The sequence below is a fragment of the Vigna unguiculata genome, chromosome 9, assembly GCF_004118075.2.
Source record: "Vigna unguiculata cultivar IT97K-499-35 chromosome 9, ASM411807v1, whole genome shotgun sequence".
NCBI lineage: Eukaryota > Viridiplantae > Streptophyta > Magnoliopsida > Fabales > Fabaceae > Vigna > Vigna unguiculata.
The window spans coordinates 4,852,321-4,868,209 of NC_040287.1; the positions used below are offsets into that span (position 1 = coordinate 4,852,321).

The 15,889-nt window shown below is 33.8% G+C and overlaps 2 protein-coding genes across 4 annotated transcripts; both read left to right on the plus strand.

The window, feature by feature from the left end:
• Nucleotides 1–845: 845 nt before the first annotated feature.
• LOC114164086 (pentatricopeptide repeat-containing protein At2g13420, mitochondrial-like) lies at nucleotides 846–4,766 on the plus strand. 3 transcript variants are annotated; one of them, XM_028048594.1, is made up of 4 exons: nucleotides 846–2,489; nucleotides 3,170–3,235; nucleotides 3,935–4,039; nucleotides 4,187–4,766. In XM_028048594.1, the coding sequence occupies exon 1, from the start codon at nucleotides 948–950 to the stop codon at nucleotides 2,472–2,474; it is 1,527 nt and encodes a 508-aa protein (XP_027904395.1). In that variant the 5' UTR covers nucleotides 846–947; the 3' UTR covers nucleotides 2,475–2,489; nucleotides 3,170–3,235; nucleotides 3,935–4,039; nucleotides 4,187–4,766. The 3 variants fall into 3 exon arrangements, with proteins under 3 accessions (XP_027904395.1, XP_027904394.1, XP_027904396.1); XM_028048593.1 differs by having other exon boundaries at nucleotides 4,198–4,766; XM_028048595.1 differs by having other exon boundaries at nucleotides 3,943–4,039; nucleotides 4,198–4,766.
• Nucleotides 4,767–5,978: 1,212 nt separating this feature from the next.
• LOC114164675 (endoplasmic reticulum oxidoreductin-1-like) lies at nucleotides 5,979–10,344 on the plus strand. Its single transcript, XM_028049416.1, has 10 exons — nucleotides 5,979–6,401; nucleotides 6,568–6,699; nucleotides 7,186–7,435; nucleotides 7,852–7,962; nucleotides 8,300–8,418; nucleotides 8,695–8,799; nucleotides 8,943–9,145; nucleotides 9,636–9,759; nucleotides 9,857–10,039; nucleotides 10,124–10,344. Exons 1-9 carry the CDS (start codon nucleotides 6,243–6,245, stop codon nucleotides 10,037–10,039), a joined length of 1,386 nt encoding a protein of 461 aa, XP_027905217.1. The 5' UTR covers nucleotides 5,979–6,242; the 3' UTR covers nucleotides 10,124–10,344.
• Nucleotides 10,345–15,889: the final 5,545 nt, after the last annotated feature.

Genomic DNA, 15,889 nt, shown 5'->3' on the forward strand with positions numbered 1-15,889 from the left:
GGCCGTTAATTATTTAAACGGTGTTAGCAAACAAATACCTAATTAAACAAAATTGAGAAGAACCGAGACCTATTTAAGCATAAAAACAAAATTATGATTGATTTTACAAAATTTGTCGAAAATTGAGACAAAAAGGTATTTTAACCTAAAATAAAATAATAAGTTCCTCTTCTTGTAATATATATTTTATATCTATCATATATCTTATATCTCTCATATTTTCATAATTTTTAAAAAATTTTAATATTCATATTATACCGTAATTTTATTATATGACTTCTTATATTTCATATTATAATATAACTCTTAAAATTTTAAAAATATACATCTCAATTAAATTTATTTACCAATTAAATTTGCATCAAACTTTTAAAATCAAACAATGAAACAAATATTTTCATTTCAACATCCAAACTAGAAAACCGCTCTGGCCCTTCTCCACCTTCCTCTTCCCTCTTCTCTATCAATTACAATGTCCATAGGAATAAGCAAAGAACCTCTGTGGACATTGTAATTGATAGAGAAGAGGGAAGAGGAAGGTGGAGAAGGGCCAGAGCGGTTTTCTAGTTTGGATATATATATATTAAGGAGGTTCTTTGCTTATTACTGTGGATATATATATATATATATATATATATATATATATATATATATATATATATATATATTAATAGGTGTTTGTGAAAAAAAAAAGTAATATTTCAAAATTAAAAAAATGAAAATATAAAAAAGAAGACAATTAATATATTACAATTATTAATTGTTCTCGAATTTTTATATCTTGTTCGAATGACTAAAACCGTGTTTGATTGATAAAAATATTTATAGAATATTTTGCTGAAATCCCAAAAGCCAAGCACGAAACTGAAGCAAACTAGACGAAACCATCACTCCCCGCCAACCAAAAGAATAACGTAAGAGAACTAAAGAAAGCAGAAGCAGAGTTAATGTTACAATACGCAATGGCGTTACTAAAACTCCGTCAGAGTTCCTTCCTTTCTCCGCCCTTCCTCCGCCGCTTCTGTTCCGTTCCACCGCCACCAAGTGAATCAAACGACGCCGAACTGCTGTCGAATCTCCTCCTGCAGCACCACAACCCCTTCCACGCCGCGGAATCGAGCCTCCAGCTCCACGGCGTCACCCTCACCCCCGACCTCCTCTTCCAAACCCTCCTCCGCCTCAAGCACCACTCCAAGATAGCCCTCTCCCTCTTCCACTACGCCAAAACCCTCCCCAATCCCCCTCTCACCCACGCCTCCTACACGCTCCTCATCGATTCCGTCGCCAAGGTTCGCCAATTCGACGTTGCATGGCAACTCATCGTCGAAATGGCTCAGCGCGACCTCCACCCAACCCCCGCCACCTTCCTAACCCTAATTCGTCGCCTCATAGCGGCCGGCCTCACGCGCCAGGCGGTACGCGCCTTCCACGACATCGACGCCTTTGCCAAAACGACTCCCGACGACTTCTGCTTCCTGCTCGACACGCTCTGCAAGTACGGCTACGTCAGACTTGCCGTTGAGGTTTTCAACAGAAACAGAACCACTTTCCCTCCCAGCGTGAAAATGTACACTGTTTTGATCTACGGGTGGTGCAAGCTGGGGAAGGTTAAAATGGCGCAAACGTTTCTGAACGAAATGATTGAGCGAGGGATTGAGCCTAATGTTGTTACTTATAACGTTTTGTTGAATGGGGTTTGTAGGAAGGTGAGTTTGCACCCGGAGGAGAGGTTTGAGAGGACCATAAGGAATGCAGAGGAGGTGTTTGATCAAATGCGTAAGAACAGGATTGAGCCGGATGTGACCAGCTTTTCGATTTTGCTTCACGTTTATAGCCGCGCTCATAAGCCGGACCTGGTGCTTGATAAGTTGAGGTTGATGAAGGAGAAAGGGATTTTTCCCAATGTGGTGATGTATACGTCGGTTATCAAGTGTCTTGCTTCGTGTGGGAGGCTTGAGGATGCAGAGAGGTTGCTAGAGGAGATGGTGAAGGATGGAGTGAGTCCATGTGCCGCAACGTATAATTGCTTCTTTAAGGAGTATAGAGGGAGGAAGGATGCTGAGAGTGCTTTGAGGATGTTTAAGAGGATGAAAGAGGATGGGTTCTGTGCGCCAAGCTCGCACACCTATGTGATTTTGATTAGGATGTTTTTGAGGTTGGACAAGATCAGAGTTGTGAAGGAAATATGGGATGATATGAAGATCATTGGAGCAGGGCCGGATTTGGATTTGTACACGGTTTTGATACATGGGTTGTGTGAGAGGCAGAACTGGAGGGAGGCTTGCCATTATTTTGTTGAGATGATAGAGAATGGGTTTCTTCCTCTGAAAGGTACCTTTGAGACCCTTTACAGGGGCCTAATTCAGGCTGATATGTTGAGGACTTGGAGGAGATTGAAGAAGAAGCTTGATGAAGAATCGATAGCTTTTGGTTCAGAGTTTCAGAATTATCAATTGAAACCTTATAGGAGATAAGTCATCACACACAGGGTACTCTTACCTCCGATTGAATTCCCTCGCTTCGCCTCTGATTAGAATCCCGAGCTCCAGATTCGCAACTGGACTTCATTGCATTTCTTGTTTTCGAATCATTTTATTTTTTGTTTTGTTTAATTATTGTGTTTCATGTTTCTATTTTTAAAGCACGTGTTTGGAGGGTGCTTCAAGGAGGGTGTTATTTTCTACAAAGTGACCGTTGAACTTTAGTTTTGTTACCTTACTGTACATCCAACACTTTCCTCCTTTTAGAAAACTCTAGGCTCTGTTAGTGCTAAGTAGTGAAAGATATTGATCACGGTGAGCAATTAATCTGGGTAAGACGAAGTTAGTGCATCAAGGCCACTCAATGTGGACTAGAGACTTCTACAGTCTGTTTTATTTGTAAGTATTCCCAAAATATTTGGGAAGAAAAAACCACCAGTTAGAGTTAGGGCATATGCAGTAGAATTGAGACCTGCATTGTAAATTTTTTAAATGATGACCGACTAAAGTGACGTGCCTACAAATAATTATATGTTGTTGACTGAGATCTTCTCTTGTTCTGCTTGTAGAGTGTAGACATCAACTTGACTATGATTTTGTTGAAATTGATCATATGTTTGAAATGTTTGCCGTTTTTCCCTTTTTCTGTGAATTTTTCTACTCTGACAATTCAATATTTTCTTTTATAGGATCCCAATTCCAAGCACTTGGGGACTACAGTATGGGATGCATCACTTGTGTTTGCTAAGTTTCTTGTAAGTTGTGTGTGCATCTCACGTGTTCGGGAATGTGCTTTTAACCTTTTAATAAATGAAAAATGATTAGATCCTTATTATTAAAGCATAGTTGATGAGTAACTTGTAATTTGCTATGTTCATGAAAACCTAGCTGTGCAGACCGGACAAATAAGCCTTGGACTTGAACTTATTCTTGAAACTGTGCTTGAATAAAATTTTGCGTGAATACATTTAAATCACCTTTTTTGCTATAGCTCTTTGCTTTAAAAATGTAAGGGGAAATTTGGAAGAGGGAAGTTAAAGGACATGAATGGAAACAGGTCACATTTTCTCTTTGTTTGGGACATGATCCTAAGTTTATATTAGATCCTTTGACAGTGAACTAGGTCATGAAGCTCTTTAAATATTGATTTTAGTTTCCCTTACCTAGTAATAGAGTAATGGAAATAATAACTTGTCATTTGCTTTATGTATTTATTTTAAAGATAGCAGTATTTGACTTGGAAATCCATTATTTTAAGAGACATTTGGTTCAATCAAGGTTGCTGAACTTCAGTGTTCCAGGATTTCCCTCTTATATAATGTTATGCATGTGTTGAATGATAAGGTGAATTTTCTTGTTGAGGATTGATATTAAAAATATTTCCCTTTCTGAACTTCTTGAGATAAGTTAAATTTTGTTCAATAGTTGGTGACTAAATTCTTTTCTGTTGTTAGCTATATAGGTCACAAGAATTTGCCACTTATTCATAGCTATGATGTCATTCAAGCACTTTCTAAAAGTATTCGTAGATCAGACATATGGATGACCTTGTAATTGCTGTAAGTTTATTCTTTTGGATTTTTACACTTGTTAGAAACATGTATATATATATAGGCTCTAAATTTTTATATCCGGTATATTTACATTTTTCTCCACAATAGGTATAATGCAGTACCCATGTTTTAATTATTTGTCTCACACTCTAGTACATTGTTAGGTTCAATCACAAGCATGGAAAAAAATATTGGCCAAACATTATCCAATTCTTCCAGAACATTGTTCTGCCACAAGAAGCTACCACTGTTCAGAAGTGCTACCTTGTGCTTGCCAGCAAGTCAAGGAAATGTTTTCCAAGATAGATCCTTACTTTGACAAGTTGTCAGATGCCACGGTCACTTGAAGCTTGGGATGAGCTTAACCTTGTTGGAGCATCACTGGCCAATGGAAAAACATGAATCAGCTCTGGTAAACTGCATAGCAGCGACAAAACTTGCAACTCAAATTAATTATACTGTATTATTTGGTCTAGTATGTATTTTCAACTTCGCTGTTATTGTCCTCTTAAAATATGCAGCACTATTGGCTATAACCCTATTAGTAACTATTGGTTTGAGCTTTTAGAAATAAGCACATGTTATAGGATGTTATTTTTCTTTTGATTATTGTTTGATGGTTAGAGATCGGATAGCACCTTTTTGTTACATTTGACATAATTGGACAGATATTGATGTACCTTGTTTAATGTGCTTGTATATTAGAAATAATAAACGTTATAATTAAGAATGATTTACATTTGATTTAACGAATATAAAATAATTAAACATGAGTTATTTATAAATTGTTGTCATTTAAAAATAATATAAAAATCAAAATTATATTTTAAAATTTATTATGTTTATTTGTTGCGAAATTTCTTGTAAAATTATTAGTAGAAAAAAATATACTTACAAATTTAATTTTGGAGAAAAAGTTATTTGATTTTTTTTTTACAAAATATTACTTGAGAATTCAAAATATGTAAGAGAATTAATTTTGAAATTCAATTTGTAGAAAAAAATATGGGTTGATTTTTAAATTGATTTTTTCGTAGAAAAAGGATTTGCGATTTATTTTTCATGAAAATTTGTTGTAAATTTTTTTATAAAAGATTTTGTAGAAATTTGTTGTGAATTTTAAATTTAATGATAATTTACAGTGGAATTATCTACAAATCAAAATTTGTAGAAAAAAATTGTATGAAACACTTTTTTTGTAAATTTTTAAATTTGTAGAAAAATCTTCATAAAATAGAAGGATACTTGATTTATTTCTTAATAAACTCAAACAATTTAAATTCGATCTAATCTGTAAGTTGTTGAGTTAAAAGAAATTCAATTTACGAAATATTTCCAAGTTCTCCGTGCAAGTTCTATATACATTAATTAAGGCAAGTTCTATATACATTAATTAACATTTAGTCATATCTGTCCAAAATTTACTGATTTTATCCATATAAAAATAAAACACACTACATAGATTGATTCTAATTTATTTTGTACGAAATGAACTTCGATTAAACAAACGAAAAATAAAATACTCCAACAAAATTCACCATCTGAATTTAATATAATTTAAAAGCTTCAAGAGAAGTTTCAATAAAATCCACCGTCTAAAGCTTCATGAAAAATCATTAGGATTTTTTTTTTTAGTATTTAGAATTTATAAATGGATCGATGAACCGGGTTTAAATTTGCTCTTAATTTTAAAATAAAAATAACAGTTATATAAATGTTATAATTTAATTGTGTAGACTTGTGTATGTTAAATTATAATAAAACTACCACCTTATTTAAATTTGGTGAGGCACTATCATGTAAAAAATAATAAAAATAAAGATTTAAAAACTTAATATTCATAGCAAAGCAATCACTATATATTTATTAATTTCATTTCTTAACACATGGGGAAAATAATAATGAAATGGACTCCTATTGGTTGAAACACGTAACCACACGCAGCCACCACGGTGTCCAAATTTGACACTGGAATTTTCTTACGAACACTGTTTTTTCAGAAACCAAAAATCGAAACCAACAACCGCCCATTTATTTCACCACTCCGACCAAGACCTTGACTGCTACAAACAGCAAAAACTGCCCTCAACTTTTAGTTCCTTCCGAAACGCATCCATTTTCTCCCTCGAAATTCACGCCACTGGGATCCGTCGAAGAACGCCAAAAATCTCGGTGCTTTGTTTCGGAAGCACCGGCATTGGGAACTGTGATGGTGAAAGCGGAGCCTAAGAAGAAGGGTCGGGGAGTGCCATGGCTTTGGGTTCTGATTTCTCTCGTGGCTGTCTTTGTTGCTATGGCTTTCTCCTCTAAAACTTCTCCCCGAATTTCTCTCTCTGGAGCCATCGATAGAGCTTGTCAGTGTGCCCGGGTAATTTTTATGAACTCTTCTTGACGAAAACCCACATTTTAAGCTTCTTTTTTTTTTAGGGTTGTGGGATTCTGAATCTTGGACAAAGAGTGTGTCTTTTTATGATTTGTGTTTATGTTTTCCCCCCTTTATCTTGTTTGTGCAATTCTCTCTTTGTTGGTTGCAGGGTGCACCCAAGTTCAGTGGCATGGTAGAGGACTGTTGCTGTGATTATGAAACTGTGGACCATCTCAATGAGGAAGTGTTGAACCCTTCCCTCCAAGAACTCGTGAAGACCCCTTTCTTTCGATATTTTAAGGTTTTCTTCTTGGTTTATGCCTACATTTTTTCTGTTGACTAAGATCATCTTATTTTCTATTGATACTTATGGTTACCTTAAGTTTGATCAGAGCCTGATAAAATATTAGGTTATGGTTAGGCCCTTCTTGTATGTGAGTTTTTGTGTTCCAATTTTGTATTGGTTGCTGTTCTATTCTATCCCTTGTATTACCTGTAAAGATTCCTGGCATCCTGTTCACACCAGCAGCGCAATTTAGGATTGGGAGGCCTATGTAAAAGAACTTTTGATGATTCCAAGTTTGTGTTCTATTGGTGAATTTAAAGGTTCTATTCATCGATGAAATATTTGAATTTGGAATTGATCAACCGTATATGAAAATTTAACCACTAATGTTGTTGGAATGAATTAATGCTTTAGAATCAATCAAGTCTATGCATGCTCATTTGCATTATCAACTGAAATTAGTGGCCTTCATCTCCAACCAGTGTGTGAAATTTTGTACAGGTGAAGTTATGGTGTGACTGTCCTTTCTGGCCTGACGACGGCATGTGCCGGTTGCGGGACTGTAGTGTATGTGAATGCCCCGAAAGTGAATTCCCTGAATCATTTAAGAAGCCACATGGCTTGTCAATGAATGATCTTGTTTGTCAAGAAAGTCAACCTCAGGCAGCTGTTGACCGTACTTTAGACAGTAAAGTTTTCAGATGGACAGAAATAGACAATCCATGGACAAATGACGATGAGACTGACAATGGTGCGTTATTACTCTATGTTCTTATTCACATCTAAATTATTTGTGCTATTAGTTATTGTTTATCCAATTAGTTGTGTGAAAGTGAAATAGCAGATATTAGCAGTGAAGTATAAAATTTAGGATTCTTAAGTATATTTAGTGACATCAGATTTATACTCCTCAAATGATTATATCTTTGTGAGTGGATTTGTTTGATATCTTGATCTGCTAAGATATTTCTATGATTAAATTTCAACTTGATCAGCCCTTGATTTTCAGTATCAGAAAGCGAACAGTGTAGTTAGTATTCACTTCTAGTAAAAGTGCCTAAGCAGGTGGCAGCACATGATTCGAATTATTAAATTTTTTTATGATGTATTCAACTTTTTTCTAAGAAAAATAAGCATGTCAATTGAAAGCCGTGTTTGCATTTGCAGACGAGATGACGTACGTGAATCTTCAACTGAATCCTGAAAGGTATACTGGTTACACTGGTGATTCTGCAAGAAGGATATGGGATGCTGTCTACTCTGAGAACTGCCCCAAATGTGAGTTTTACTCTGAAAAGCTTATTCACTTAATAATTTGACTAAACTTTAATATTTTGAAAAGGCCTTGGATTTTAGGTTGTTTGATGGTACCTGTCATATTGTCAAACATTGACAGACCAGTAACTTTGAATGTAAATAATCGCCCTCTATTTTTTCTATCTGTATGCATTATTTTTTTAATTGTATAATATCTTGCTTTCCGTAGAGTGGATATTGTTTGTGTTCTTATCATTTTTTTTTAGTGAAAGATATCTTTGAAATGTTAATAAAAGGGGAGTTTGTTTTCTCTGGTTTCTATGGCTCATCATTCTGAAAAAAAAAATGTCTTCTGCAGATCCGTCTCAAGAGTTATGCCAAGAGGAAAAAATTTTGTATAAATTGATATCCGGTCTCCACTCCTCCATATCAATACATATAGCTGCCGAATATCTACTTGATGAAGCTTCAAATTTGGTAAATCTCACGTTCCTCTTTCTAGCAATAGCTAATTTTCTGTTTGGAACGAAAATTTGCATTGTTTTTGAGGAATTAATATAGCTATTGCATATTTGAGCCTGAAAGTTATGGATCGTTCTATGCTCTAAAGTAATTTGGATGTAGCTCATTTTGAAGCTTCCTGCATTTTGTGTGTGGCATACCCATGTTATGTTATTCTAATATATTTCACTGTGAACATAAGAAAAATATATTTCAATATCTAACTTGTTTCTTTCTTTTTTATTATTCCAGTGGGGCCAGAATCTTACTTTGATGTATGATCGAGTCCTAAAATACCCTGATCGTGTCAGCAATTTGTATTTCACTTTTCTCTTTGTGCTGCGAGCAGTGACCAAGGTGAGTATAAAATGTAATAGTTTAACATCACAAACTGTGCATCTATATATGGATTAATCTTGCTATTTTATTCTTTTAAAAGTACTAGTTAACTAGTTAATTAATTCTTGATGCAATTTACATTCTTCTTTATTCTTCTTTAGGCTGCAGAATATCTGGAACAGGCACAGTATGATACAGGTAACCATAATGAGGACCTTAAGACACAGTCCTTGATAAAACAGCTACTTCATGACCCCAAGCTTCAATCTGCGTGTCCGATTCCATTTGATGAAGCTAATTTGTGGAGAGGCCAAAGTGGACCTGAGCTAAAACAGAAAATTCAACAACAATTTAGAAACATCAGGTATTACTAAAAACTAGTGGACTTGGTTCTGGCCTAGCTAAATATTATCCATTTATAACTTGCAGAGCTTGTTGTAGCTTATTCTCTTGTAAGCATGCTTCATACTTCTAACATGTATGTAGAAAAGACAATTGATTATCAATGATTCATAGTAACGCTCCCAAAACAATATTTGTGGAAGGAATCAAAGTGTGTAGGTTGGATTTTATCCAAAATCCTGTAATTGATAAATATGATTTTTCTTTTTCATCTTCCATGCTTTGGAATTTTAGTCTCTTTTGAGTTTCCACATCCTGATGGATATTAAGTGGATTTATCAGCACTTTTTAAGTGCTTATCGTATCTGAACATAACTTTTGACTGTACAAGACAACTAAGTGACCGATCCTTTTACTTGTTCTCCGTTTATTATTCTACTCCTGATTCATTTTACACTCTTCTTTTTGATTTATCTCATTGGAAATTGAATAATATATTTTTGTGGAAACAGTGCATTGATGGATTGTATAGGATGTGAGAAGTGTCGATTATGGGGTAAGCTTCAGGTTCTTGGTCTTGGAACTGCATTAAAGATTCTCTTCTCTGTTGATGGTCAAGAAAACTCAAGTCAAACAGTAAGTAAATTTTACCTCAGAATTTTTTTTTTCTTCCTCTCTCCACACTATGGTTAAGAGACCAACACCTTATAAATTGCACTTGATGATCTTTCAGCTGCAGCTGCAAAGGAATGAGGTAATTGCATTGATGAACCTTCTGAATCGGCTTTCAGAATCTGTCAAATTTGTCCATGAAGTGGGACCTGCAGCTGATAGTGTGATGGAAGGACATGTTTCTGCTCATAAAACATTGATTAACGCATGGAAAAATATTTGGTCCTTTGTATCTAAAACATAGGTAACAATAACATACTCTGTTCTTAGTATTTGTTGTATCAGTCTTTGATGTACCAAACTGAGTATTAAATGTTTGCATCTGCAGGCTGAGTGAGTGGTGACAGTTCTGTTTTCTGTGATTCAAATTACTTCATAGGTTAGACATAGAAAAGCACTGTCATTATTTGGAAATTAATGTACTTAGAGTGTCTCAAAACTGAAAATAAATGGTTGAATATAGGGGAAAAGATTAAGTGAAAGTAATAGAAGATATATTGCTTGGGAATATGGGGTTTAATCCCTTCTTCCCCACTGATTTTGTAGTTCTATATTTCTTACAATATCTCTGCACCATTTATCCTTGTGTCTTGGAAAAAGTAAACAACCAACAAACAAAAAACCACACTTTTTGGAGTTGTAGAGAAAGATTATTGACTAAAACAGTGAACATGATGTTTGTTTCCTTCGACACGATAGATGAATCATAAATAAGTATTGTTAAAAAATTTGCAATTTTTAAAATTGCAAAAGCAGTTTTTCAAAGTTTGATAAGCCTAAATCGAACTGTGTTTAAGCCGCAATGACTTATAAGTTTATGTGGTCGACTTGTAAACTTGTAGATTGACTTATTTTAATAACTATATTTTGAAAAATTAAAGGTGATGCTGATTTATTAAAATATTTGTTAATTTAAATATCAAATGGTCATATTTCAAATTTCAAATTTGTTTTATGAATGTTGAAATAAGTTTTAAAATATATATTTTATTAATTTAATTTTTATATTTAAAATTATCTTCTGAAAGAGAAAAAAAAAGTTTAGTAACCCAACATAAGACCTAAATATTACAATCTACTTAAAATATAATTTAGACCATCAATTACATTTTTACCCCTTGACCCATTAGTAAAAAGAGTCGAATCATCTTTGGTAACCTCAGTCTCTTTAGTTGACATGTTGAATAATTGGACTTTGGAACTAATTCTTCCAAACTAAAATATTTAGAACCCTAAATCATTATTCGATAATATACATAAATCATTATTCACGCGCGCGCGCGCGCATATATATATATATATATATATATATATATATATATATATATATATATATATATATATATATATACTTTTAAATTTTCTTAAATCACATTCACATTCCTTTTAATTTAAAAAAAAACAATTGTTTTTCTAAATGTAATTTGTTTCTTTTTTAAAGTACGGTGTAATATTTGTGTACAGTATGCAATAAATAAAATAAATTTTCATGTCTTACATAAATTTTCAATTTAATCCTCAATAAAATGCAAATTAGTTGTTTTATGAAGAGATGTGAAAAGAATTTATACCTACAGATATTTGTGGATAAAACTCGTAACGGGTAGGAAATGAATATTGCAAATAGATATCCGAGATTTTAACACGTACTAGTACTTTTTATACTAGCATGTTAACTGGGTAGATACGAGTATTATAGTATACGTAAAAACCCTTACCCGTTATACTCTAATTTAAATTAAATAAAAATTAAAAAATTGTAAACATGATTAAAACATTAACACATCATTTCTTTGTAGACGATAATTCAACATTATTTAAATCACTATGTTTGAAATCTATGAATATTATGCATTTTATTTCTATTTAAATTTATGGTTAAAATATGTTGTTAAATATTAAAAATTTCTTTTGTTAATACCCGCAGGTACCGGATACATGTGGATATTAAAAAAAATGTGAGTACCTACATAATGGATACCTGTATAAATATGTGTACGGATATGAGACATGTTTTTCCAGCGGTTAGAGCACGGGAAGCTACTACCCGTACCATACTTGTTCCCCGTTAACATCCCTAGCACCATGAAACAAATATTAGTTATTTTATATTGTATTAAAAAAAAACTAAGGGACTCAAGATTATGGGAAAAAATAAAGAACAAAATTATGATTTTTATAAAAGATAACTGCCTTAAATATAATTTTTTTTATTGAATACAACATATAATATTAATTTTCAAGTTATTAAATCTTTGGTTAATAACTTGAAAATTAAAATTAAAAGGTAAAATATAGGACAACGTAGTTTATTAGTGGTGACAATAATTTTAGCAAATTATTGAATTTTAATATAATTCAATTTGACTAATGGGTCATGGTGAAATTGGAGATAAAATAAAACCTGTTATGAAATTTATGAATGTTTATCGAGTTGTTAGGAGGTACCTATGATTGAATTGTATTTCTTAGGTTGTCTTTTATATTTATAAGTAGGGACTTCTCTTATTGATAAATCATACATAGAAAATCACTCTCTACTCTTTATTCTCTTTCTCTCACTTATTTTATAACAAAACCTTAAAATTAGGAAAATTTTGTTGAGTACAATGTGAATGTGTGACTATTTATAAGTGGATTAAAAAACTCCCAACGGAATGAAGATTTTTAGTGCATGTCAGTTTTATTTTTATTTATTTATAGTAAATTATAAATAATTTTTGTAACCGTTTGAGATTAACTGGTTTCTTTTGAATTTTAATTATAATTGTATTCAATTTTGGATTGCCTACATTGACAACGCGTAATGCAGAGGTAAATTTTGTAATGGCAAGATAGAGTGGGTTGCACAACTCCAGTAATGACACCCAACAAAGAGAAACAAGGGATTACTCTGAGATAAGACATTACATATCCTATACTACATAATTTAATTTTGAAGTTCATACTTGTGAATGATTTTAAAACTAAAAATTAAAGAATAAAAAGTTATGTGAAAATTATTTGAAGACTAAATAATACATTATTCTTTCAAAAAGAAAGCAATACACATATAGCCGAGAAGAAATAATGAAATAAGTCTTTATATTAATTTATTATATTAAGTAAAGAATACGATTAAAAAATAAATTATTTTATTACAAATAATACATAGATTCTTTATACGTGGGTATTTAGTGTTTAAATCAGATATAAGATAAAATATGGACAAAAGTATTGCAATTTTTATAAGAAAGTAGTAAATAGGAAAAAGTTAAAAGAATTACCTACACAGGTAAGTCGTTCTTCGTTGACACGCTTTTATATCGAAGTCGTGGAAGAGGACGACGACGTCTCCAAATTTCTCAAGAGGAAGATGTTTTAGATTTCGGTGACTTCAGTAGAAACGATGAAGTCGTGTGGTTTAGTGGATACTTTAATTAGTGGTAATCAAAGTCATTTACCACATAAACGATTCCAGGAAATTTAAATTTTGGATTTCAGTGTGAACTGAAGTCTCGGAACTAAAAGATGACAGCATTTGTTAAATAGAATCTGATGGAACATCTAAAACCTCACAGGATGAAACTCGCACCTCAACCACGACGGCCACCGCGGCGGGGGTCACGGCGGCGGGGGTCTGTTCTTCCGCCGCCATTGGGAGAATTAGGGGAGGAAGATAGAGCGTTGTGGTGATCTGGAGAGCGAGGAGGTGGTTGAATATCACGATGAATTGAATGAGCGGCAGTTAGACGGTTAGCGGGAATTAGGCATTCAACAGGAGCAAGAATGTTGAATCGCTCCATATGTGATTCTTGAACGGTCAAGAAGGACACAACATTATGAAGCGGTGGAGGGTTCCAACGTCCTCGTACGACGGTGGCACAATCGTTATACTGCTCCGGCAAGCCGTTCAAGATGGTATCAATGTGTTCTTTTTCAGAGACCGGTTCACCAGCTTCAGCTAAAGAGTCAACAATGGTTTGGATTCTCGCAAGATACTCTGCAAGATAACCGGTTTTCTTCACGTTATTGAGCTGCACCCTGAGTGCTGTAGCCCTAGCTTTCAGCTCAGAAGCCATGTGTTCGTTGATGGTGTGCCAAAGCTCCCACGAGTGTATGCATCGGACTATGATCGGAACAAGGTCGTCGGATAGAGACGATAAAAACCAACTGTACAACATCTGATCTTGAATAAGCCATTCCTCGTACTCTTCGCTCAGGATATCATTCTTGCGATCGCTTTCGTTCGCGTATTCATCCGGAATCAGAAACCTTACAACCAACCGCTCCAAATTGTGAGAGATGATGATACTCCGAACTTCTTCTTTCCACGAAACATAATTCTCCACTCCCTTCAGTTTCGTCGGTATCACTTCTGGGATTTTCACCGCCCACAGCGGAGAAGATGTCGGTGTCGACGCTGGTGTCGCTACAGTAGCAGATGTTGGGGCTGGTGTCGGTGCGAAAGCCGACGCTGAGGTTGAGGCTGTACACGACTTTCCTTTTCTTTTGCCATGTTGTCGTCTTTTTAACGCCATAAGAATGCAGTGGAGAGGATTCAGTGTTAGAAACTTGTTTATATTTTGAACGTGAGTGGGAACTAATAACACAAAGATTACCCACTAACTCCGGATATACATAACAATAACAACAACAATAACATAATAATAATACATTATTAATGCAACAAAATTTGAAGATATTAATATTAATTTTCTATAAATATCTTTTTATAATAAAATTTGTAAATATTTTTTTTTCAAAAAATATATATATATAAATATCTAATTAAAATTGCATGTATTTTTTAATCAATTATTTTTTATCGGCAAATTTGTAATATAGATATTTTTCTAATAGGCTTATATACTTTGTGCTATACAGGAGAATTCATGGAATATGTATTTTCAAGGGATGAATCCGAGAATGGCATAATGTTTTAGCCATTTTGACTAAAAAAAAAACAATTGTGTACTGTTAATTATTTCTTAAAAATATGTGGATGATAAGATTTAAATTGTCGCTAAAGTATCAAAGCTATGAAAGTCGGGTTGAACTGTATGTAAGTGATTTTTTCAGTATGCAATTCTTACTCATTTTTTTGTGGATACTTATCTTTATTTCTTTTTTTATAAGTTATGTGTGTATTAAAAAAAAATTATTAAGAGGGATTTATCACTTTGCATTTCAAATAGATAACGACGAATCCAAAAAAGTGAAAAACGTGACCAGGAAATAAGTTTTATTTATTTTTAAATCAGGAGGACTGATTATGTATAAAAGGGTAGAAGACTTAATTCAAAAATACTTTTGAATTTGCATGTAAATTATTATAACCTTAAACAGCTTAGTAAACTCTTTATTTTATTTCGAAAAATTAAATGTGATTTCTTTTATTAATCTCGCCTCAATCGAACCTTTATTTATTTTTTTTCCTGTTTCCAAAGGTAAAGAACAGAAGGGATGAGATTTCTTTTTACTCTCAAATACTAATTCATAAACCAAATTCATTCATAACATTAATGTGAAGAGATTTGTGTACTAATTAAGATTTCGATTAAAAACCCTGTGACCTAGCTCATGATCAACAACTCAAAAGCAAATGAATTTTGAACCAATACATACTCACTGTAAAGTTCGGTGAATGAAGATTAAACTTATGATCAAACAGTCCATTAACGTATAGCATTGAACAGCACTGTACAACAATAAAGTGAGACCACAAAATTTGAATGGCCAAAGTGTTGTACGTGCATGGCAGGCATTTGTTAAACAGAATCTGATGAAACATCTAAAACCTCATCCTTTAACAGTTTAAAACTTTCACCTCAACCACGGCGGCCACCGCGGCGGGGGTCGCGGCGGCAGGGGTCTGTTCTTCCGCTGCGGCGGGGGTATGTTCTTCCACCGTCATTGGGATAATTAGAAAAAGGAGAAGATGATGCAGCGTTGTGGTGATCTGGAGGGGCAGGAGATGGTTGAATATCACGATCAGTAGAATCAGTAGAAGGAGCGGCAGTTAGAGGGTTATCGGGCATTAGATATTGAACAGGAACAAGAATGTTGAATTGCTCGATTTGCGATTCTTGAGCGGTCAACACCATTACGAAGC